General features: G+C 46.0%; 1 protein-coding gene across 1 annotated transcript in view; it reads right to left on the minus strand.

Moving 5' to 3' along the window:
• Positions 1 to 25,353, minus strand: part of adamts17 (ADAM metallopeptidase with thrombospondin type 1 motif, 17) — a 124,656-nt gene that overhangs the window by 92,199 nt on the left and 7,104 nt on the right. The window contains exons 3-5 of the mRNA XM_056279402.1: positions 19,105 to 19,303; positions 8,829 to 9,001; positions 5,638 to 5,721 (exon numbers count right to left, since the gene is read on the minus strand). Of these exons, the coding sequence (XP_056135377.1) occupies positions 5,638 to 5,721; positions 8,829 to 9,001; positions 19,105 to 19,303 (456 nt within the window). The remainder of the gene's footprint in view (positions 1 to 5,637; positions 5,722 to 8,828; positions 9,002 to 19,104; positions 19,304 to 25,353) is intronic.

The raw sequence follows: 25,353 nt of genomic DNA on the forward strand, positions 1-25,353 counted from the left end.
ATTTTATTATGCAGCGCTCGAGCTAATATAGCTACCACATAAAAATGTTTGCTCGTCAGTCTGTGGATGTGCGGCCTCCTAAGCGGACCCTCGCATCAATGCGACCAAATCCAATATGAACTTGCACGTTCCTAAAAGAAAAGGTTTGCCATGTGACCATATTTTGGCCTAACCATAACCCTAGGAAAATAAAGGCAGAGGTTATTATTTTTAGTTCATCTAATGTTCCTCGAGTTCTCCTGTGCGGAGATTTGCTGACTTGCGAAATACGACCGACTCCTCGTTTACTGTCAAGACTCAAAACCGAATATATGTTCTGATGCCACTGCTGCCTGAGCAACCGTAGCTGTAAGTTATGCATGCACACGGTTTACTTGGATCGGGCAGCGACAGAGAACAGCGTTTCGAGCAAGCTAGAAAGGGAACGGAGAGAGGGGACAGCAATAGTGAGAAAAACATCTTTTCAACGGTCTTGAATCGCCACAAGTACAAGTGGTTCTTCGTCATACAGTCATAACGGTGCACAAAATATTTTAGGCTGATGGGTTCAGTAGTTTGTGAGCTTAGCAGCGGACAGACACACACACACACACACACACACACACACACACAAACACACACACACACACACACCATCGGTGGTCACTCGAAGCGAGTATGACTGTCCTCTCCGTTTGGTTGTTTACTTGTGGGTCTTGAGAAGGCTGTAGAGGCTGATCCGCTGATCCACATACTTTGGTACAGTGTGGACGGGGGAAAATGGTGGTGGTGGTTGGTGGTGGTTGGAGCGCCTATCCAGTGCAATGTGTTCCCATTTGCTCGATGTGATGTTGAATTTCTCCAGACTGGTCTTGATATTGTCCTTGAAACGTTTCTCTTGCCTGCCAAGAGCTCGCTGACCTTCCTTCAGCTGGGAGTACAGGGGAGACGTGTGTTGGACATGCGGATGTGGCCTGTCTATTGGAGTTGGTGCTGCATTATTGTGGTGGTGATGCTAGTCATGTTGGCTTCTTCCAAAAAGCTGATGTTGGTGCGTCTGTCCTTCCAGCTGATCCTGAGGATCTTTCGTAAGGATCTTTGGTGGTATTGCTCCAGGGCTGTCAGGTGCCTGCTGTAGGTGGTCCATGACTCTGCTCCATACAGCAGAGTGGGGAGAATAACAGCTCTGTAGACCAGGAGTTTTGTTTGGGTCTTTAGCTCTTGGTCTTCAAAGACTCTTTTCCTGAGTCTGGCATAAGCGCCACTGGCACAGCTCAGGTGATGATTGACCTAAGAGTCGATGTTAGCTTTTGAGGAGAAGGCTGCCGAGGTAGGGGAAGTGATCGACATTTTCAAGAATTTGGTTGTCCACTTTTATGGTGGGCTGGGTAGATGGAGGTTGATATAGCACCTGGGTCTTCTTGGTGTTTAATGCTAGACCTAGGTCTCTGTATGCCTTGGCAAAGGAATTCAGAATGTCATGGAGGTCTTCCGCGGAGTGTGCTGCAATGGCGTTGTCTGCATACTGAAGCACCATGATGGTGGTGTTGCAGACTTTGCTCTTGGCCTTGAACCTATTAAGGTTGAAGATCCTGCCATCAGTTCTGTATAGGACTGGGTTTCCCTGTTGCAGTTCTTCAATGAGGTGAAGTATGGCAGCAATAAAGATGGCAAACAGGGTGGGTGCGATGATGCATCCCTTTTTGATCCCTGTCTCCACAGTGAAGGGTTCTGACTCAGAGCTGCTGTTGCTGACCACTGTGACTGATATGCTATCATGTAGAGGCCTCAATATTCTGATGTATTTGTCAGGACAGCCATATCTTGATATTATGCTCCACAGAGCCTGGCGGTCTACTGAGTCAAAAGCCTTTGTCAGGTCTATGAAAGACATATATAAAGGCTGCCTTTGTTCATGGCATTTTTCCTGGAGTTGGCATGCTGTAAATATCATGTCTGCTGTACCTCTGGGTGGGCAGAAGCCACACTGAGATTCTGGGAATACTTCCTCAGCCAGTGGTCGCAGTCAGTTTGCAAGACTTTGCCTGTTGTTGACAGGAGTGAGATGCTCTTGTAATTTCCACATTCAGCCTTCTCCCCTTTCTTGAATATGGCCACTATTAGAGCATCCCTGAGCTCTGAGGGAAGTTCTTCTTTTTCCCAGATCTTGAGGAGGAGGGCGTGGATGTGGTACAAGAGCTCTGGTCCTCCTTCCTTTAAGATCTCAGCTGGGATCCCATCTAGACCAGTGGCCTTGTTGTTCTTAAGGCTCCTGATGGCATCTTGAACCTGTCATGGTGGGAGTTTCCCTAATGTCTTCTCTGATGGGACTCTGGGGATGTGGCTGGCAATGTCTGGTTCAGCTGTGCTGTTGGGGTTGAGGAGTTCCTGGAAGTGCTCCTTCCATCGGGCATTAAGGACTTGTTGTCCTTCAGCAGCTCCTGCCTGTCCTTTGAGCGCAGGGGGTTTATGCCGCAGCTGCTTGGACCATAGACAGCCTTAGTAGTGCTGAAAAAGCCTCTGGTGTCACCCGAGTCTGCCAGTCGCTGGATTTCCAGAGCGTTTTCGGTCCATCCTGAGTTCTTAAGCTCCCTAACCTATCTCCAGACATCCGCCTTGGCTCTGGAATGAGCCACTCTTTTAGCCTTGCAGGTTACATAATTTTGCCAGGAACAAAAGGCTTTCCTTTTCTTGGAGATGAGCTGCTCTATCTCTGTGTCATTCTCATCAAACCAATCCTGGTGTTTTCTGGACTTGTACCTAAGGTTGGTTTTGCAGGTGTCGAGGAGGGTGGATTTGAGCGGGCTCCAGTGCCTCTCATGGTCATCAGGACATTCCTGTTGGAGGATTTCCCCAAGAGAGGCCTGAAGTTGCTGCTTGGTGGCAGTTTCATTCAGGCTTTCAAGGTTCAATCTTGGCCAGATCTGCTTCTTTTGAACCCTCTTCTTCCTCTTGATTTTGATGGACATCGTGGAGCGGATGAGACAATAATCTATCCAGCAGTCATCTGCATCGACCATGGCCCTCGTGATGCTCATGTCACGGTGGTCCCTGGTTCATACAATGATATCCTCAAGAAGATGCTGCTGTCTGGAGTGGGGGTGTCTTCAAGATGCCGTAAATTTGTTTTTATGGCAAAACAGAGTGTTAGTGATGGTGAGGTCGTACTGAGCACATTTGTTAAGAAGCAGAACTCCATTGGAGTTGATGTTCCCGATGCCTTCCTTTCCTATAGTGCCCTTCCAGAGGTGTTGATCCCGGCCAACCCTGGCGTTGAAGTCTCCTAGGAAAATAATCTTATCCTCCTTTGGGATCCTTGACAGTTTCTCATCTAAGCAGGCATAGAAGGTCTCTTTTACCTCCTCTTCAGAATCTAAAGTAAGGGCATAGGCACTCACAACTGTTGCCATCTGGTTGTTGGCAAGCACCAGATGGATGGTCATGAGAGGCTCACTGAGTCTCACAGGACGTTCCGACAGGTGGGCGAGGATCTGGTTCCTGATCAAATCCAAATACAATGAAATGGATCCTGGGCTCATCAGCAGCTTTTCATTTCCAGAAGAAAGTATAGCCACCCTTCTCCTCCTTCAGTTGTCCTTCGTCTGCCCATCGGGTTTCAGAAAGGGCAGCTATGTCAATCCGACATCTCTTCAGTTCTCTAGTGATGATCGCGGTTCTCCTCTCCGGTCTGTCACTGGTTGCACTATCCATCAGTGTGTGCACATTCCAGGCTCCAAAGTTCCTGTTTCTGTTTCTGACCGAATATGGTGATCCCTCTGGTTGTGGTATTTTAGTCAGGAGGTTTGAGGCATGCTATTTTCGGGGCACCTTTTGTAGCCCTATCCCCAGTTGGGGTGAGCAGAGTGGATCCTAAAGAGAACTGCTCAGTCATGGGTGCAGCTACCGAAGGGCTCGTTCTACCTCATTCCAAGAGCCCAGTGACTGAATCTAGCACCCACCACCTGATGTGCCGGCTCATGACTAGGGGCTTCCAGATCTCACAATCCTGCCCCCATTGCCACATGCCGGTCACCATAGGACTTAATCCAGGATGTTAGGGTGGATTCACTTTATGGAGGATGCCTGTGCGTGACTTTGTTTAACGTGGGGAGACTGGTGCACATACGGATACCACACGGCCCTTGACAGATCTGGGTCAGGATCCAGTGGCATGGAGTCCAAGACGACTGAGGGCCCATTTCTGCTGCAGCCTTCATCCGCCTTCCCAGCTGTTGTGATGCTTCCCTAAAGTCAGCCATCATCCTCTGCCCGTTCCACCCTTGAGGTCTTGGTTACATTGCCCTTTGTCTTTGCCCCCCCCCCTTGACCTTACCGCCATGGGTGGCCCTACCAGCAGCATAGCTCCAGACAGCATTGCTCTGGGGAACTCAGCACCAAGCAAGCTTCTCCACCACAACAAGGTGACAATCCACGGACAATGTTCTAAATAGGACTAAAAGCATCCATGTTTTCTTCTAGGTCCGATTTAATTTCTCCATGCACTCTAAACACAAGGTACATATATTATGTATTAGCAAGTTATGTAACATTACTGTCATTTCTTCTTTTGGCTTGAAATGTATTTCAATCAGCGCTAATTTGCCATTAGCATTAGCTATACTGATGTTAGCCGTTAGCCCGCTAGCTACCGAGTGAAAAACATATTGTTCAGAGCTAACCAACAGCTCCAACCTAAGTTAAGTCGACTGCACTGAATTTTTTTTCACCTGCCAAAACTTTTATTCCCATCTGTATTTCATTTTATTTTATTTTTACAGATGAAATAAAAAGTAACTTGAAAAAATTATCCTGGCAAAACTTTTTCTTTTTTTCACCTAGCTAAACTTTTGTTTCCACGTGTTTAATAGATGAAAAAAAAAGGGACTTGGAAAGATTATCCTGGTAAAACCTTTCATTCACCTGTTCTTAAGTCATAAACACAGGAGACAACACAATTTAGATCAGACTTAGAAAATGGATCACGAGAATTTCTTACTTGCCTCTCGGGGCTTCCGTACAGAGGGCCTCACAATACGTATAACAACAGAGTCAGTGTTAGGATGATCTTGAAGCTGGAGTGGTAATTTCTTCAGCTCAATATTTATTAGCAGTACCATAGTCCGGTGTTCTCAGTCAGATCCGTCAAAGCACTGCAAGAGAATCCCTTTAAAGGTTTGCTCTGAAGACTTGTGACATAAGGTCTGTTTTCAGATTAAGAATAAAATGTCTAATCCTCTTAGTTGGTCTTCTGAGATGAGACTTTTTCTTCATCTTGAGATGGAAGAATGGTGCTTTCCAAAGTTACACAAGATAATGATTTCTATTATCACTAGGACCCATGAAAACATATTGAAAAGTAGGTTTTCAAGTAGTCTCTGCTTCAGGCGGCATACATTTAAATAGCCCTTGCTTTTCCATAAAAGGATATGCACACACACACACACACACACACACACACACACACACACACACACACACACACACACCCATACACACCACAAACAAACAAACAAAATAACTTTTGAAGGACAGATGATACATTTTTGGGGCGGGACCACTATCTGCTGACAGTCAGGCCGGTTGGGTCTTCAGAAGGTTAAAGAGGGGTCAGAGGGTAACAGAGAAGGCCACAAAAAAGAGGTCAAAGGTCAGGCTTACTGGGCGGCTGTGAAGCAGCACCAGCTTAGTGACGCGGATGTTGATCCTGAATCCAAGACTTTGGTGCTGGAACATGTTATAAACCTGCAAGATCGTAAGCAAAAACATTAATGCTATTAGCACAGGTTAATGGTCAGGCAAAAGGCATTAAGGAAAGATAAACAGCTCAGAAGGAGTGGAATTTTTAGATCCATTTTTCTGATTCCTACAGACAATATCATGTTCAGTACATTTACAAGTGAAATCTACCAACTTTTAATTAATAACGCCTGTTCTCCCCGAAATCCTCTTGAAACTATTGAAGTGTTCCGCGTCCATCTCAGGACAGCTCGTGATCTGGTTTGATAAAACCATCAAGAGGGAGGAGACCAGCCACGGAAAGTCTCACACACGTAAACACACGCCGCATAGGGCAACACAAAACTATCCGAGCCAAATGATTTCCCAAGGAGAATGAAAAGAAAGTATTGTCTGTGACTAAAATAAGACAAAGTGGATTAGCTCGCTGCCTCTCATGCTGCTCCCAACATACCAGGTCACAGTCAACGGCAGCAGAAATGCCTTACAGCCTGCCCGATACCAGAATAGCTACAATTAGACTGGTGGTATTCAACCATATGTAACGGAGGGCTGCGCGTATGCAGGTTTTCATTCCAGCCCGATCGTATTCCAGCTGGACACACTTCAACACACTTCAAAATTGTAGTCGATATGGAAAAGACGGGGCGCTCCACATTCAACAACTGACAATGACTGATGTGGGTTTTTTTTGCAGTATTAAGACACACATAATCAAACAGAAACTCGCGTGTTGCCACAACATGATATCAGCCCAGCGTCTCTCTTTGTCGATGCGGTTGTGAGGATTTCTCACACTGACATATCGGCGTTCAAAATGTTGCCATTGTTCCACCAGCCGCTCCTCCGGCTCTGTGCTCCAGCACACTCCCTGTTTTCTCTTCATCTTTTTCCACCGGCTCCGGTATCTTCCTGGCATGCCATCTCTCGCTTCCTGTATTTCTTTTTTCTTCTCCCTCATCTCTCTCTCTCTCTCTCTCTCTCTCTCAGTTTGTATTTGTTATTGACGCTCTCCATTCCTCTCATTTTTGTGTCTTCGACCAACTCTCGGGCCCTTTGAAATCCTTTTTTTTTTTTTTTTCTAATTTCTCGTTTACCCTTTCTGGTTTTCTTGGGGTTTTTTGTTTTTTTTTCATTCAGATTTTTGTCTTTTATCTATTTTTACTGTGGGAGTGTTAGTGTTTTCAACTACAGCAGGGATAGGCAACGTGGTCCAGAAAGGTCCGGTGTGGGTGCAGGTCTTTGTTCCGACCAAGCAGTTACACACCTGATTCTATTAGTTAACCAATAGTCTTTGCTAAGGACCTGGATTTGTAGACTCAGGTGTGTAACTCCTTGGTTGGAACAAAGACCTGCACCCACACAGGACCTTTCTGGACCATGTTGCCTATCGCTGAACTACAGTGATAAACTCAATAGCAAAATAGCCGTGTGTCTTTGTTTTTTTGGGGGGTTTTTTTGACATTGTCTTCTGTTTTGCTGAGCACGTCGACATTTTTCTCCCTCCGTCCCACATGACAAACCCACATGCGCTTCCTGCACGCTGGGATGCATACACCCACGTGCACAGACACACAAGTGTGTTGAGGGGTGATTAGCACGCCGTCATCTAGACGTGATGGGAGCGGCGTAATAAGTGAAATCGGGTTGGTCAAGTGTTGGGCTGGAAAGAAAACCTGTACCCATGTGGCCCGTTATGGACATGGTCTAGTATCACTGAGTCAAATGGACAGTACACTCTAAAACGTCAACATGAACTTTTCAAGAAAGAAACAGGTGTCAGTGTCCTCAATAAGAACTCCTGAGGCAGCTTACCAGAGCTGAACCCGTAAAACCAAGTCGAACTCTATGACCCACCAACCAACCATGATGTAACTAACCATGTGATATCTGGACCGGCTGCAGAAAGGGAGCGGGTCTATAAAGTTCTCCCAAACTGGTGGACTGTTGGCACGAGGCGCTCGCACACACCGCGTCATGCAAACACAACACACTGCGTCTTTTTGTTAGTCTCTCGTTCCAAATGTGTCTCTCTTTTTTTTTGGTCTGAAAAGTCCTGCTGTGTTTTTGAGTACACCGGCACCTTTAGACAATTTCTCTCAAACTCTTCTTATCTTCTCTGCTGTTTCCATGTCATCGTTCTTCTTCTAATGAGCCTCGGCTCTCGTCCCCCAGGTTCCTGGTGGACACTTCTTTGCTCATTCCCTGCCTCTCTCCTCATACCCCTGCCCTGGCCTCCCATAACCATCTGACTAGGCTTATTCATTTGACTGACGGGGACTAAGGTTATGAGGAGCTGTGGGGTGAGAAACGCAGGGATTTGGCCCTGGCCTTTCTCCTTCGTCTGCACAAACCCCTAAAATACATCCCGTCCTTTTTTTTTTTTACTAGTTTTCTAAGCAGATTTGGCAAGAGGGCCACCAGAGCAGCCCAGGCCATGGTGCCTTTCCAGAAAGAGGTGGCTCGTCATATTTTTTTTTGGGGGGGGGGGGGAGTAGGCAGCTGTCCCAGTCAGGCAAGTTTACATAGCCTATCTTCCTTAGAAGTGAAGGTAAGAGGAACTGCGTGATCTCGGGGTTCTGCTCCAAGAATGAGATCTTGAAAATAAGTGGCAGGAATTGATGGTTTCCTCAAGATGGCAGGGCTTATATGTGACAGGAGGAATGTAGGATAACCTAAGAATAGAGCTGCTTCTCCTTCGAATTAAAAGAAGCCAGCTGAGATGGCCAGACACCAGGAAAGGATGCCTTCCGGCAGTCTCTCTTTGAGAGTAGACCAGGAATGGCCAAATGGGAGCAGACCGGAGGCAGACCCCGGGGTAACACTGGGGGCTGGAAGTTCAATTGGAGCCGCTGATCAAAAAGAGCACAGTCTCAGGACTACAGCAGATACTCACTTCAGGTACCAATAAGTCGCTGGTGATTCAAACGGTCTGTCCTCGTTCACGCTTGTATGAGAAATATTACCATAATTACTGTATTTATTACATATAATTTTGCACTCAAAGAACAGGCATGGCTCACATCACAAAAAGCTAACAAAACTATGAAACGGATGTTTAGAGTTTGTTTGTGTTTCCATGCATGTGTGTGTTTGTGAGTGCAGTGTCCTACCATGTTCATGACGGTCAACAGGAACCTCTGCGCTGCCTCGGCACTGTGGTATTGCACCATATCGGCATCAGCTACTACCAACGTCTCCACAGTGAACACTTCATTCAGACGAATGGCGTTTCTCTTTCCTCGGCCCTCCTCACCCATTTTGTACCGCTTCTCCTTCCTCTTCCCTGCCATAAACAGACAAGACAAACAAAGAGACGGTGGGACCAACAGACACACAGGCCCAGGTTGGACACAACATCCTTGTAGCAATGTTCACAATTATTGGGTACCATACCCTTACTGAGAGGCTTAACCTGCAACCAAACAACCAGCCAAGTCAGTTTTCTGCTTCTCTCCACCTTCAACACCATCATAAGTTTCATCATAAATTATGTTCTTTCAAAAGATCATCATTTTTCTAAAAATTAATTGATGTGTACGGTGATATTTATGATTGATTTTGTTTTCGACAACTCCACATCCCAGAGATCCATTGAAATGGGGCAGTTGTGCCCAGTGCTGTGTCAGCATCTTACCCACGTCCGAACATGGTTAAACCTGGGTTTAGCTAGGAATGTTGTACTGCCTGTTGGTTGAGGTCTTTTACAAGCTAGATGTCACATCTGCATGTTACCCAAAACAGCTTTGTTTTTCTTCAAACTCACCACTACCTTCCTTTTTCTTTCTTTCTTTTTTTTATTTTTTAATTTTTCTCTCTTTTTCTCCCCAATTGCACATGGCCAATAACTCTTCTGGTCACCGCTCCACCCCCTCTGTCGATCCGCGGAGGGCTGCAGACTACCACATCTCCTCTGATACATGTGGAGTTGCCAGCTGCTTCCTTTCACCTGACAGGAGTTTCACCAGGGGAACATAGTGCGTGGGAGAATCACGCTATCCCCCCCCAGGCGCCGCGACCGACCCCAGAGGAGGCGCTAGTGTAGAGACCAGGACACATACCCACATCTGGCTCCCCACCCGCAGAGCTGGCCAATTGTGTCTGTAGGGAGGCCCGACCAAGCCGGAGGTAACGTGGGGATTCGAACCGGCGATCCCCGTGTTGGTAGGAAACGGAAGAGACCGCCACGCCACCCGGACGCCCCCACCTTCCTTTTTCTGAATTCGCCTGCTACTACGCTTAAGACGTGTAACGCCGCATTGTTTTTCCCAAGTCCCACCCAACAGTAGCCATGAAGAAGAGAAACTGCAAAAGGAAGTATGACTTGGATATTTGTGGATTAGCTATTTTCTTAAATAAACAAACATTTGGCACCAGAAAGTATCGAAAAGGACATGTGTTTGCGCGTAAATCTTCTTGTATCCAGCTTTAACTAATGTTCTAGAACAAATCTCAGTGAGTACACTTTCCCTGTCGTTTATCAGGGACTGTGTTCAACTGATTGCCAAGTGTATTTTGTAGTGTTTCACTTCCTTCTGAATTAATATTCCCCCTGCACCTTCTCTTGCCGTCTTTAATTCCTAGAGATGTTGTACTGCAGTGATTAACCACACACACACACCTGTAGATGCATAAACACAACAGGGCAAAGGGACGTAGTAAGCAGGTATATGGGTGTATGCCGACAGACAGACCGACAGCCAGACAGCCAGACAGACAGATGAGCCCCTTGGCCTGTTGCCAGAGAAGCTAACCAGGTAAAGCTGGGAACAGCTGACGATGAAGATGTGTTTACAATACAAGTCCATCCCCGTTCCTCCTGGCATGGCTGGAGCCTTCATCTACGTCATACTGGCCTAGCGAAGAGGACGGCTCCTGTGTCTCCGCTAGCAAACTCCTGCTCTCTTGGAATAGTCCCTGTAACTTGAAGAGCGCGTGCTAAAACTGAAAGAGCTCTCGGCGTTCCTTATAACCTAGTTTACCTCTACATCCCAAAACTCCTCAGTTTAATTCAGGGCCACCAACACATCCTTGATGTTCCTCATCACACTTATCGCTGACGATGTGAAGTCAAATTGTTAAGACTGACGTGAGGTTTTATGATAAAACCACAGGACTGACTATTATCTCACTGAATCTCACTGACTGCTACATTTGTAAGGTTGTGCTAGAAGAGGAATGACACATTTGTAAGGTTGTGCTAGAAGAAGAATGACACATTTGTAAGGTTGTGCTAGAAGAAGAATGACACATTTGTAAGGATGTGCTAGAAGAAGAATGACACATTTGTAAGGTTGTGCTAGAAGAGGAATGACACATTTGTAAGGTTGTGCTAGAAGAAGAATGACACATTTCTAAGGTTGTGCTAGAAGAAGAATGACACATTTGTAAGGTTGTGCTAGAAGAAGAATGACACATTTGTAAGGATGTGCTAGAAGAAGAATGACACATTTGTAAGGTTGTGCTAGAAGAGGAATGACACATTTGTAAGGTTGTGCTAGAAGAAGAATGACACATTTGTAAGGTTGTGCTAGAAGAGGAATGACACATTTGTAAGGTTGTGCTAGAAGAATGACACATTTGTAAGGTTGTGCTAGAAGAAGAATGACACATTTCTAAGGTTGTGCTAGAAGAAGAATGACACATTTGCAAGGTTGTGCTAGAAGAAGAATGAATGGTCAACCAGCCAGTAAACACTCCGATCAGCCTAATGCAATATCAGCCGTCATCGCTTGTAGGTGCTTTCAGTATGCCTGCAGAAACGTGATGCTGTGTTCCCTGTGCTATTTGCAAACTCTCTTGCGGTTGCAAAATCCAAACTCAACGATGGCAAACAATGCTGGCATTTCCGCTGCAGGCTTTTACATGTTTTCACTGAACAGCGCCAGCAGCAGAAGTCAGAGACCCGAGGAGGAGCAGGGATAATGTTCTTCTTTTGGATGGGGAGGTGAAATAGTGTCAACAGTCCTTCAAATAACGTAATCTGATAGTCGGATAGTTGAAAATAAAACGAGTTCTACTTGAGCGTTTTATTGACCACCATCTTAATTTCACAACACGAAAATTTGAGAAAGTTGTGACTCTTGTCCGAAACAAAGAAAAAACACACACACACACACACACACACACACACACACAAACACACACAAATTGGGTCAAAGACCAAGCTTGGGGGATACTGGTTATGATATGCCAGTGGCCCCAGTGGATGGTGGATGAATAATTCATGAGTGCGTACCATACACATGCCTTGTATCTGTTTTTTAAGAGTTGCCCAATACGTTATTAAAAGAATAACACAACTTATGAGTGAAACCAAAACAACATATGGCATACAAAATCATGCCTAGAAATTACAACTTTGAGAAAAGATAGTGTAAGACTTGAAAGTCCCCATGCACTCTGTATTGCACATCTCACCCAGGCAGAAACATGAGACCGGCGTGGTAGGGGCATGTAACACAACTGTTGTATAGTCCTGCTGGGGCCAAACAATTCAGTAGCATTGAGAGCTGTTGTACTGAAGTCGCAGTGAGACAAATAACACGGCGCTTTGAACTTTGAAAATAACCACACTTAGCAGCACGGAGGAACAATGGCTGCCTGGTCAGCAGTTTGAGCGAGAACATTGCCTCATACAAATGACTGGACTGCTGTTCCGACTCAGTTCCTGGGGTAATTACTCTCTTTTAACAAGAGTAATGACCCTGGAAAGACATTGGCAGTCAGTGGCAACAGGGGTGGTGCTGCTTTCAAGATCTTCAGATGAGGGACTGGCTGCATACTGAAGGTCCTGGGAGGTATAATGTTTCCATTACTGGGACTTGTATAAATGACTGCTGACTGACAGGTCATGATAGCAGCAGCATTACAAAACAACAATGGTGAGTAAGGCAGGCCTGGTTTAAGGGGGGGGGGGGCTCGGGTGGGCTTAACCTGCCCAGACAATCAGATAACCCAAGTTGTCCTACAGTGTTCATTCGTAGGCCTATGGAAACCTGGTAAACACACGAAAAGGGTTGAGACATATTTTTGGACCAGCTGTCAACATGATTTTACATCACCTGGGCCACTCATACTTGTCTTGTACCCAGGATTTCCCCCAGCATTACCTGGCCCATGTTCTGGTGTGTTTTCTCGAGATGATTGGCTTTAAATGCCCATGTTTTTAAAAAGGTAAGAGGGAGGCTCAATCATCCCTTCACTTGCTGCCATTGACCGTCCAGCTTCCCCTGTGGGAGGTCAGGTGGCATTATGCTACAGGGTGCTCATGCTGGTTTGACGGCCACAAGGGCCTACCAAGCACAGTTTGTCACACCAGCAGCAGGAATTGAGGACCCAAATGCAGACAGCGGAGACAGGCTGCTCTAGAATAATGCTTTGATAAAGCAGACAAACTCACACAAAACAGGAACGTCAACACCAGCAGCAAGGAAGGCTCAAGACAAAACATGAGCCATCCGGCTACCAAAAGTTAACATAACATCCGGCAAAGAGGCAGGGCGACCCAGGGGATTATAACTGCTGGGGAGCCAATCAGGTAAATGGAGCACAGGTGAGCAGGGCAGGGCAGGAACAGAAATGCCAATCAGGGAATGGGGAACAGGTGAGTAAAGCAGGGGCAATCAGGGATGGGGAACGGGTGAGCGACGCAGGGGCAATCAGGAAAATGGGCCACAGGTGAGCAGAAATGTCAATCAGGGAATGGGGCACAGGTGAGCAACGCAGGGGTAGCAACAGAAATGGCAAGCCAATCAGGGAATGGGGAACAGGTGAGTAAAGCAGGGGCAATCAGGGATGGGGAACGGGTGAGCGACGCAGGGGCAATCAGGAAAATGGGCCACAGGTGAGCAGAAATGTCAATCAGGGAATGGGGCACAGGTGAGCAACGCAGGGGTAGCAACAGAAATGGCAAGCCAATCAGGGAATGGGGAACAGGTGAGTAAAGCAGGGGCAATCAGGGATGGGGAACAGGTGAGTAAAGCAGGGGCAATCAGGGATGGGGAACGGGTGAGCAACGCAGGGGCAATCAGGAAAATGGGCCACAGGTGAGCAGAAATGTCAATCAGGGAATGGGGCACAGGTGAGCAACGCAGGGGCAATCAGGAAAATGGGCCACAGGTGAGCAGAAATGTCAATCAGGGAATGGGGCACAGGTGAGCAACGCAGGGGCAATCAGGTGAATGGGGCACAGGTGAGCAGAAATGCCAATCAGGGAATGGGAACAGGTGAGCTTTGATGACCCAGACCCCACAACCATGACACAGTTGCCTTTTTTGCAGTTGTTTGACCTCTCCTTTCTCAACCAGCTTTTTACCACTTCCTTTCAGCCTACAGCACAGCGCAGCTTCATGTTTATTGTGGCTTTTTGAGGCTATGATGTATCATAACTCATATTTCGGATACAGATATTGCGGTAAAATAACTCTTGGCTGCTTCAATTTCCTTTACATTAGCCCATACCCACCTCCGCACTGGTCCTAACCAATGATATTTTGAATCCTAAATCATTTGTTAAATTCAAAATTGAAGTTGGTAGATAACTAACCACTTGAAAAGTGAATAACATGTTTTAACATTAAGAATCTGAGAATTTCAGGGTGGCGTGGAGGTCTGTTCCGTTGCTTACCAACACAGGGATCGGCGGTTCGAATCCCCGTTACCTCCAGCTTGGTCAGGGGTCCCCACAGACACAACTCGGTGTGGGTATGTGTCCTGGTCGCTGCACTAGCCCCTCCTCTGGTCGGTCGGGGCGCCTGTTCTGGGGGGGAACTGGGGGAAATAGCGTGATCCTCCCATGCACTACATCCCCCTGGTGAAACTCCTCACCGTCAGGTGAAAAGAAGCGGCTGGTGACTCCACATGTATGGGAGGAGGCATGTGGTAGTCTGCAGCCCTCCCTGGGTCGGCAGAGGGGGGTGGAGCAGCGACCGGGACGGCTCGGAAAAGTGGGGTAATTGGCCAAGTACAATTGGGGAGGACAAAGTCAAATAGGAGACTTTATCAAGGAGAGGTGCATAGTACAATTGTTTTTTGTCATCAAGATTAGGGGACCCCCATAACCCCCTCCTGAAAAAAACATCTTGTCGACGCCCCCATGAGTGTGGTCGAGCGCCATACCTGAGGTGAGGAAGGAGTTTTTTTAAGAGACAGAGTGGCAAGGATGGGCAGTTAATAATAAAGGGCCCCTGCACCTGATGCTACCTCTTCTTGCACAGCTGTCTCTTAGCAGACCCAGACAGCAAAGCCTCTGGACTCTCCCACAGGACAGACAGGCCTGTGGATGCTGTGTAGTTCTTTTCACTAATGACACTTTTGTGCTGGAAAAACACTGCGCACAACTCATATAAACAGAATCTCATTCTTGCATGCGCGCGCACACACACACACACACACACACACACACACACGCATGCAAACACACACGAACTTGAAGGTTTTCGTGTGCCAAAATGTAAAATTCTTGAGCGTAAAAAAATGTAGGACACACAGCCTTTATAGTGGGTGTTTGTAGAGGGATTGAGCATTGAGGATTCAGAGGGTGTTTCAGCATTTTTCAGATTCTCTCCCAATGTGGAGCAGACCACAGGCCTGGCTGCTATTACTCCCAGCGCTTGGCTTATTGCTCTGTCTGCACAAGCAATATCACATCATCATAAACAGATATTTCCCTCTCTTTCCCAAGCCCGAGTGGAGACATTAGAATCGAGAGCACGTTGCATACGGACGCACTCTCGCGTCGCACAAACCGAGGCCGACGTTACAAATGAAGAAATGTTTTCACGCAACTTAGTCGAGCATTGCACCGAGTATCGCTCCTCGCAATTAACCGATGGAGTTGCGATGCAGCGGCCGGTCGGAGCGTCCCCGTTGTTCGCCGTCACATCGCCCTGCACATCTGACCCGTTCTTACCTAGGGCTCGCAGGGTCTGTTTCCTGAAAGAAAAGGGGGAATGAAGAGAGCTGGCGGCTGGTTTCTTGATTGGCAAGCCAGCTGCACATTGAGAAGGACTCCTTTCTCCTCTCCTTTTTCCATCGGTCTCATCTGCCAGGTCAGCCAAAATGAGGGCATACAGCACTTTTTGTCTTACCTAATGCCGTTTGAAATGTGTATCCGCTCTGTTCCGAGCTGCAGAATGTAGCCGGGTTAGAGACGTAATCAAATCTAGGGCACATGAGGAAGTAAGATGAATATTTAACGACTATTCAGCGGGCCTTCTATTTATATCGCTCCGGCTAATCTCATTGGCTGCTGCACGTAAGTTTGATTGCGTTTTTTGACATGCTCAGTGTAACGTCACAAACAGTACGCGACTCGCCATCCATAAATGCGTACAGGTTGCGTGAAACAGTTTCATGTGTAACACCGGCCTGGCGATGCAACACGAACCCCATAACCCCGGCAGTGTCTTAACAGCCTGCATCCTCTCTGACCCCTTCACCTCTCTTCCTCCACAACGCAAATCCGCCACCTGCCTTCCTCTCTTCGGCGGTGGTGGGCGAAGGATAATCTGATCCAGGACCCAGGGCCGGATCATGACGTCAATGGGCCCTAGGCCTCGCCTCCGTTTTAGGCCCCCCCCCACCTCACCCCCACCCCCCACCAACATGAAAAGTAAAATGCAATATATTTATTTGGCGTGTAAAGTGTCATAGGAATTGTTGATATGTTAAAAAAATGCCACTAATGAAATAATAATTTTAAAATATATTTTATTTCCCCCCCCCTTCTCCCATAATTTTGGCCCCCCTCGGAAATTTGGGCCCCAGGCCTGGGCCTTGTCGGCCTATGCGGAGATCCGGCCTTGCCCAGACCCACTTAGTTTAAGCAGCTGTCTTAAGCCCCCTGCAGCCCCGCCCTGCACTAGAGATTAATCCAACTCTTCGTAGGCTAATATAGGAAATGTGAGTCCCAAAGTTTGAATTGAAAAAACAAAAACAAAAACAAAAAGACATGTTCCACCTGTCGAGATCGTGTTTTGAGGTCAGGATCCTCCATGTTAATGATCTGTTGACATTTTTTTCCCCAAATTAGATTTTGAATGAAATGCATTTCTTCAATACAGTAAAACAAACATGATCAGGAAAAAGGTGGAGCAGTACAAAGACAAATAAAAAGGCAGCGGCAGGGCGTCCGGGTGGCGTAGCAGTCTATTCCCCTGCCTACCAACACAGGGATCGCCTGTTCGAATCCCCGTGTTACCTCCGGCTTGGTCGGGCGTCCCTACACACACAATTGTCGGTGTCTGCGGGTGGGAAGCCGGATGTGGGTATGTGTCCTGGTCACTGCACTAGCGCCTCCTCTGGTCGGTATGATCCTCCCACGCGCTACGTCCCCCTGGTGAAACCCCTCACTGTCAGGTGAAAAGAAGCGGCTGGCGACTCCACACGTATCGGAGGAGGCGTGTGGTAGTCTGCAGCCCTCCCCGGATCGGCAGAGGGGGGTGGAGCAACAACCGGGACGGCTCGGAAGAGTGGGGTAATTGGCTGGGTACAATTGGGGAGAAAAAGGGAGGGAGGACCCCCCCCCCAAAAAAAGGCAGTGGCAAGACAAATAATAACAAAAAAGCTCATTAATTCCTGAGGTTTAGATGGAGAGCTTTACCCTCCTCCTAACTGAAGCAATCTGACCGTTTCATTAACCAAACTAGGCTGCCGCTGCAAGCAAAGAACGCTCGAGAGTCACTGAGTGTGTGTGTGTGTGTGTGTCTGTGTGTGTGTGTGTGTGTGTGTCTGTGTGTGTCTGTGTGTGTCTGTGCTTTGTATTGTGCATTCTTCAGGACACAGAACTGGGTTTTAATGGATATAAAGTCTGCCTCGGTTTGCATCTCTCTCCAGAGACCATGTGGTTTCGGAGGAAATGGGCGGCGTTAGGCTCTCACTGAAGCTTTGGAGGAGAGGGGAGAAGACAATGGGGCAGAAGAAGAAAGGAGAGAGAGGGGGGGGGGAGGGGGGAAGATGATAAGAGATGAGACGATAGGACAGCGGGGTAGATGGGAGGAAAGGGTAAGAAATAAAGGAGGGGGGCAGAGACGAGGACAGACTAAAATGGCAGACCCCATTACGCCCCAGACCCAGGCATACGCAGGCAGACGTGAGTGCAGAGGAAAGAATTTGGGAGTCTGGCACCTTCCTCCATCCCTCTCGCCTCAAGACGCCAGGTGCACACATACATATCCCCTCTCTCCCTCGCTTTCGTATGTGCATGTACACACAGACACGCACACGCCAAACACATGAATCAGGTTAACTGTCAAGTAATGGCGCTGCACTTGCCACAGCTCCACTCTTGCATGGCACCATCCGCTCGACACGGCCTGCAGATTATTTTCTTTTTTTTAACAAAAACTCGAGCTTTTTCGGGGAAAAATGAGCTTCCAGCGGTTGCATATGCCCTAGATATGAACATCTGGTAATAATTTATTTATACAGGTTGTCAAAAGTGCTGGTGGTCTTGAGCTGGGAGGTGTTATGTAACTTTGGGGGGGTGCAGCACATTCTCAAGGTTGGTCCACGCCGGTTGGTGGCTGTGCACAGAGTGAACGCCGTGCAGGAAGTCGAGAGAGGGGTTTTAATTGTCTCCGAGCTAACGTGACGGCACGAGGCCCTTTCGGCGCTGCAAGTCACTCGCTCCGCTCTTGAGACGGCCCATCTTGTTGTGTCTCGCCGCTTTAAGGCATGAATGAACAGAAGTTTCCATCCTCCCAGTTGGCAAGGCGGCAGCGAATGAATATCTCCCCGCTCGCGCTATTTAGGATTTTCCATAAAAACTTTCCTAGTCGGTCATTAGTGTTTTGACTGGACCCTCTGTTCAGGTGAACGACATAATACAAAAACAGCTTTGCACCGGCAGATGGGAGGCCACCTCTGCTCTGCTGAGTGGATGTGAATTCCTCTCTGCAGAAAAAAAATCTATAATCTCAGCGAAGACACACCGAGCGCTAGGAAAATACGCACAATGTCGATGTAGAAGAGACCGTCGCTTGGAGTTCGCACGCGTTAACGGCAACGGTTTGAGCAGGTTCCAACAGGAGCTCGCAGATGGGAGATTACACATTAAATATGAAAACAGCTGCATTCCACAAAGCCACTCTTACAACACACACTGGAGCTGAATGAACATCAAAGGATGGGAGATACCAGTAAACGCCGCTCTGAAACCACTGATTTATTAGCGCGGCCTCTCTGGGACGTGCTACCAACCCTGCCGAAGGAGGGAGGGTGGAAGTTAAAAGTACTTCCAAGTAGATCATTGCAGAGGGATCTGGAATATTTAGGAGTTTTTGACGGGTCTCTTGTGCCCACACCAAAACATCCCCTCGCCATCTGAAATTTCAGTCCACCGCTCAACCCCCTCTTCTCTGGTCTATGTAAAGGTCTCTCGCTCACCTGGTACAGTGCCGCAGTACGTGGGCTGGTCCCCAGCAGAGGGAGGGGGGTCGGTGTCCGGAGCTGCAGCGTCACTTGTCTTGGCTGAGCGTCTGCGTCGGACCAGTCGGTGTTTGAGCCCGGAGAAGGACTGAGATGGGTCACTCTGGCTGACGGGCTGGATGAAGAGACTCTCCTCGCCAGCATAGACAAGTCCAGTCTGTGCAAAGGAGAAGGAGAGAAGCCATGAGAAGAGCAATTCCATCACGAGTCTACAGCACTTCAGTGGTTCACAAAATCACATCCTAATATCTGGGCTTTAACACCAGTTTAATATATATATATTTAGAGAGAGAGAGAGAGAGAGAGAGAGAGAGAGAGAGAGAGAGAGAGAGAGAGAGAGAGAGAGAGAGAGAGAGAGAGAGAGAGAGAGAGTTTCTGTGTTTTTCAGTGACCTTGCTTCTAACATTGTGCTCGAGACTTTTTGGAAAATATCTCCATTTTGTTTTTGTTTTTTTTTGTCTGTCCAAAATCTTAATGGTATAACACATCTGTATTGTTGAGGAGCTGCTTAACAGGATAACTTATTTCATCCTGAAGAAGGCAACTCTCAACTGGCTGAAATGTGAACTGATGAACATCTGCAGTGGCGTTATAAGCACGCGACATCCCTCTTCTGAATCGTTGTGTACTGCTGTTGTCCTTTGTCAGTTGTTTCTGGGTCAGATGCGAGTAACTTTTGGCGCATGTGCACAACCAAAAGAACTCAGATTAAGGTATACAAAAAAAACACTGAATCAAAGGATGGAGGAAAATTCTGTTAATCACATGATGCTTGTGTTGGTTCTGACCTTCATTTGAGTAAGATAGTTTGTTTACATTGAAACATATTTTTAACTTGCATGTAAAAACACTGATTGATGGGTCCTGAAAACTATAGAAGCGCCAACGTGCATCCGTGTGTGCGTGTGTGTGCGCGCTTGCGTGCTCCCTTGACACGAGCGTAGACATACTGTATATACATGAGTGACGGACGGACGACAGAGAACCTATAAGGTCTGGTCAGGATTCCTGGCTGTGTAGTAAAGGTACACGTCGATGTCTGTGAAAATCACTTCATTAGACATTAACGCACACACTCTTATCAGGGGCCACATACTGTCATCATATACTGTCACTATGAAAACCTGAGTTTTGTTTTTTCCCACAGTGACCTGAAGTACATCAAAATATCAGTGGGAGTACTGATGTGTCAGTACTTCTAAAGTCACCTATAAAATGTATTCTGACATCTGGAGAAGTAGACAGGGAGACGGACATGTCACAGTGACCGATACTGACTATAGATGAAGGCTACATACTTGTCATCGTCACTCAACAGAGCGTGATAGTAAATACTGGAGGACTGAAGAAAATCTAGTGATTAAGCCTCCCCGAAACAATAAAAAACAATTCAAGTGTCAATGGGTTTAATGGGCCCTAGGGCCACGAACCTCACTGAACATGCAATGAACCTTAGAAATACCAGTTTTAAAAGGACATTAAATCCCCAAAGGTTGAGTGTTAAAGCAGCACCAACACATCACATTATAACATTATAACATCATAACATTTTAACATTACAATATTATAACATTATACCATTTAACATCATAACATTTTAGCATTATATTATAACATTTTAACATTACAGTATTATAACATTTAACATTATAACATCATAACATTATAACACCATAACATTTTAACATTACAATATTATAACATTATACCATTTAACATTATAACATCATAACATCATGACATCATGACATTTTAACATTACAATATTATAACATTATACCATTTAACATTATAACATCATAACATTATAACACCATAACATTTTAACATTACAATATTATAACATTATACCATTTAACATTATAACATTTTAACATTATATTATAACATTTTAACATTACAATACCATAACATTTAACATTATAACATCATAACATTATAACATCGTAACATTTTAGCATTACATTATAACATTATAACATTTTAACATTATAATATTATAACATTATAGCATTTTAACATTATAATATTATAACATTATAACATTTTAACATTATAATATTATAACATTTAACATTATAACATTTTAACATTATAATATTATAACATTATAACATTTTAACTTTATAATATTATAACATTATACCATTTAACATTATAACATCATAACATTATAACATCATAACATTTTAGCATTATATTATAACATTATAACATTTTAACATTACAATATTATAACATTTAACATTATAACATTTTAACATTATAATATTATAACATTATAACATTTTAACATTATAACATTATAACATTTTAACAGTGCACGTGGACAAGGCTGGACTCAATAATGCCCGGTATTCCTTAAAATACAAACACCAGGAAAACAAATGTGGAGTTGGGCACATCATGAAGTGGAGAAGAGTTTCACGTATAAATAATATAAGTATGTAGAGATCGATTAACAAAAGGCACTTAATTATCATAATAAAATCATGACCAAAGTACAACTGGCTGCCTCCAGGCTCCTTCTGGGGGGTCTGCATGAACCCCTAACTTAACTCGCCTGTACACATTATATGGCCGTGACACACCGGGCCATGTCGGGCCGTCGCTGCCCCAACCTGAAGACATCCCGACAACAGCCGACAACAGCCGACGACGAATAGCCAAACAGACGACAATAGCCGACAACAGACGACAATAGCCAACAGCCGACAATAGCCGACAACCACCGACAACAGCCGACAACAGACGACAACAGACGACAATAGCCGACACACTAGCCAAGTGGTAGCCTATGACTTCATCGTGATCGCAATACAACACCTACTACTACTACTACTTTCGGCTGCTCCCGTTAGGGGGCGCCACAGCGGATCATCCGTTTCCATGTCTTCCTGTCTTCTGCATCTTCCTCTGTCCCACCAACCACCTGCATGTCCTCTCTCACCACGTCCATAAACCTCCTCTTTGGCCTTCCTCTTCTGCTCTTCCCTGGCAGCTCCATATTCAGCATCCTTCTCCCAATATGGTCGCAATACAACATTATGTCTAAATCGTCATCATCATCATCATCAGGTCGAGTATCCCCTGATGTCTAAATAACACAGCAAATGATCGAAAAAACATTTCCGAAACAATCTGAACTTGGCTTACAGATGAAAACAATGACATTTGTGTGTCATCAGAGAGAGAAACGTGTCTTACCAGTCTCTAGTCGCCGACATTTAGGACCTACTTCCTACCAGCAACGCTAACTCTCGCTAGCGCAGCTTCCCGCCATTTTAACTGTGCGACCCACGTGACACGTCCACCGCGCTCCGGCGCGCGCGCGCGCACGCACGAACACAACTGAGACACGCGGAACAAAACTGGAGACAATGAGCTCCATTTGTGTCATATACGGTAGCCAAATACTCTTGCGCATATACTGTGTGACTTACGTCATACCGGAAAACGTAGGCGCTAGGTTCCACAGGTTCTAGAGGAAAAAGTAGACCCTCGGGGAAGTTCCGCAAGAGTGGACGTGAGCGTCGGTGCCTGACGGCGATTCAGTAAACGCGACAAAATTTCAATGAAGCCTCCATCGCAAGTATTTACCATTTGCATGGACGTTCCCGATCTTAAGTATAAGCTCACAACTTCAGCGCCCAAACCCGATATGACCCAATAGTCGATGTCCTAAAACCTAGAAATAGATCCAACCCAACGAAACCAAAGCATACCCTGTCGGGTCCTCTCAGGCTCATGTCAGGTGGCAGACTTGTGACAAAAATCTTTAAAAAAGAAAAGAAAAAAAGTCTCTGCCCCTTCCTCCCCCACGCCATCACGTCTGATTAACTCGGATCAGAAGCAGTGAGAGTTTGTTTACTCACGTTAGCTAGCTAGAGCTAGCCAACATGGCTACTCATACAGACACGCAGCATTGTTCAGTTTGGCTAAAAGTAGTGTAACGTGCATGGTTCCGTAGACACGTTGGCCCTTGGCTAACGGGTCGGACCCTTTAGTCCAGTGGTTCTCAACCTTTTTGGGGTCCTGGACCCCCTGCGTATTTTTGATCTACCCTGAGGACCCCTCCACCTGATCTTGGGGGAGGGGGGGTTGCAATTTGATAGAAACAGTAGAAACTGCATTTTAAATTGCATTATAGCATTTATTCACTCTTTGGGGCAAAAATAAGAGCTTTCAGTTGTAACTTAGATATAGTTAACAAAACAGAATTCTTATGCAGTAACTTCCAGATATATGTAACAACACAGAATATGTATTCAGTAACTTTCAGATATATGTAACAACACAGAATATGTATTCAGTAACTTTCAGATATATGTAACAACACAGAATATGTACTCAGTAACTTTCAGATATATGTAACAACAGGATTTTTATGCAGTAACTTTTAACAATGCAAACGGGAGCGAGATCTCTTATTAAAATACAATAAATGACACTTGTGAAACAGATGTAATTAGAGAAAAAAGTCCTGTTACCCTTTATAGTTTAGGTAGATAAAGGTCTCAGTCACATTTGAGTAAAATAACCCTATTTCTATAAATGTCATAGGATCTCTTTTTTAAAGATATTTTATTTTCACGGACCCCTTGCAATTACACCACGGACCACTAGGGGTCCGCGGACCCCCGGTTGAGAAACACTGCTTTAGTCGACTGGTTAACGTTGTCGCTCACGGAGCGGGAGATACGGGTTCGCGTCCCGGCTGTGGCGACGATCTCCCAGACTGCCTCTCGAATCCGCTACATTGGTGTCAGAAGTGGGATGGAGCGACCGTAAGGCCATCGGAAACGCATGCGCCCTGAGGCGTGAAGGAGCTGATATGCTTAAGCGCGGGGACGCGCTTCCCGAAGGAGGAGGGTGGTAGTGTAACGTGCATGGATAAGAAGACACGCTGGCCGCTGGCTCGCGGGTCTGACCCTTTAGTCTAGCAGTTAGCGAAGCCTCCTGCGGTGCGGACGACACGGGTTCGCGTCCCGGCCGCGGCACTTCCTGTGGTTGCGTTGTCCCCCGAATTCGCTACAGTATAAATCAGTGACTATTGGAAATACAACGGTGTTTGTTTCATAGTACTTTTTATCATCGCCTAACAGTGCAATATAAGCAAACGGATATTTAGCTTTTAACAGCCTTCAACTTCATGATTGCCAGTGTGCTCCAGTTGTGTGTGCTCACGTGTTGTGTGGCTTCATGGCAAGCCTGGCACTCATGTCTTCTGTTACTGTATGTGCGTGAGTAACACGCCACACAATAGTTGGACTGTGTACTCAGTGAAGAAACGTTTGCCCCCCCCCCCCCCCGTAAATGTCAAACTCCACCTATGGTGTACAATCAGTCTTGGGAAGGTTTCTGAAAGGACGTCAGGGCGTTAACCTTTTTTTTATTCTCACATTATTGCATTTTCTTATAGTTTATTTGTCAGGCGACTCAACGATGAAAGGGAGAATTTTAGAAATGAAAAGCACGAAAGATTTTTTTGATGCAAAGTTTTAAAACCCGCAGGTGTCACAAAGTAGGCTACAAGCAAGAAACCGATGGGGAGGAGGGTTGACATAAGGAGGGTTTTTTTTAAGACTATTTACAGAGATGAGCAGAATGGAAGGTCTCCCTGAGCAAGACAAGAGATTTTGGGGGGGGGGGGGGAGCTCAATAGTGGAGTAGTGCACTCAGTAGTGTGCAGACCTCTGCCAGACGTGCGTATCCCCCCTTCTCCGGTGTTCGGACTGGGCCACAACCCCCTTTCTCACCTACCGGTGTTTTTGCTGACACTATAAGACTTTTGCACAGCACCCAAGTTGGCTGAATGTGAAATGTGGCAAAAAATACAGTTGTTAATTCACAGCGCTCAAGCGGGACAAATCTACCAAATAAAAACGCGTTGCCTGTCAGTCTGTGGATGTGCAGCCTCCCAGGCGGACCCTCACACGAATAAAACCACGTTTAATATGAAATGATACAGATCACGTGATACACGTGTATGGAGGCGAATGGCTGCTCTGCTGACTGAGTCTGTGCATTATACTCAACCAGAGACAAAAAATGTCCCATTTTATTTGACTGTAGAGATAAGTCATATCTGTCTTTCCCACTGTTATTAGCCATGTGGGTTTATTTATGAGTCATAATCAAGGAAAAATAGTTGCTATGTAGATGCATTTGATATTGTGACGTGGTGAAATAATGGACTTCTTAGAC

This window comes from Lampris incognitus, chromosome 4 (assembly GCF_029633865.1).
Source record: "Lampris incognitus isolate fLamInc1 chromosome 4, fLamInc1.hap2, whole genome shotgun sequence".
NCBI lineage: Eukaryota > Metazoa > Chordata > Actinopteri > Lampriformes > Lampridae > Lampris > Lampris incognitus.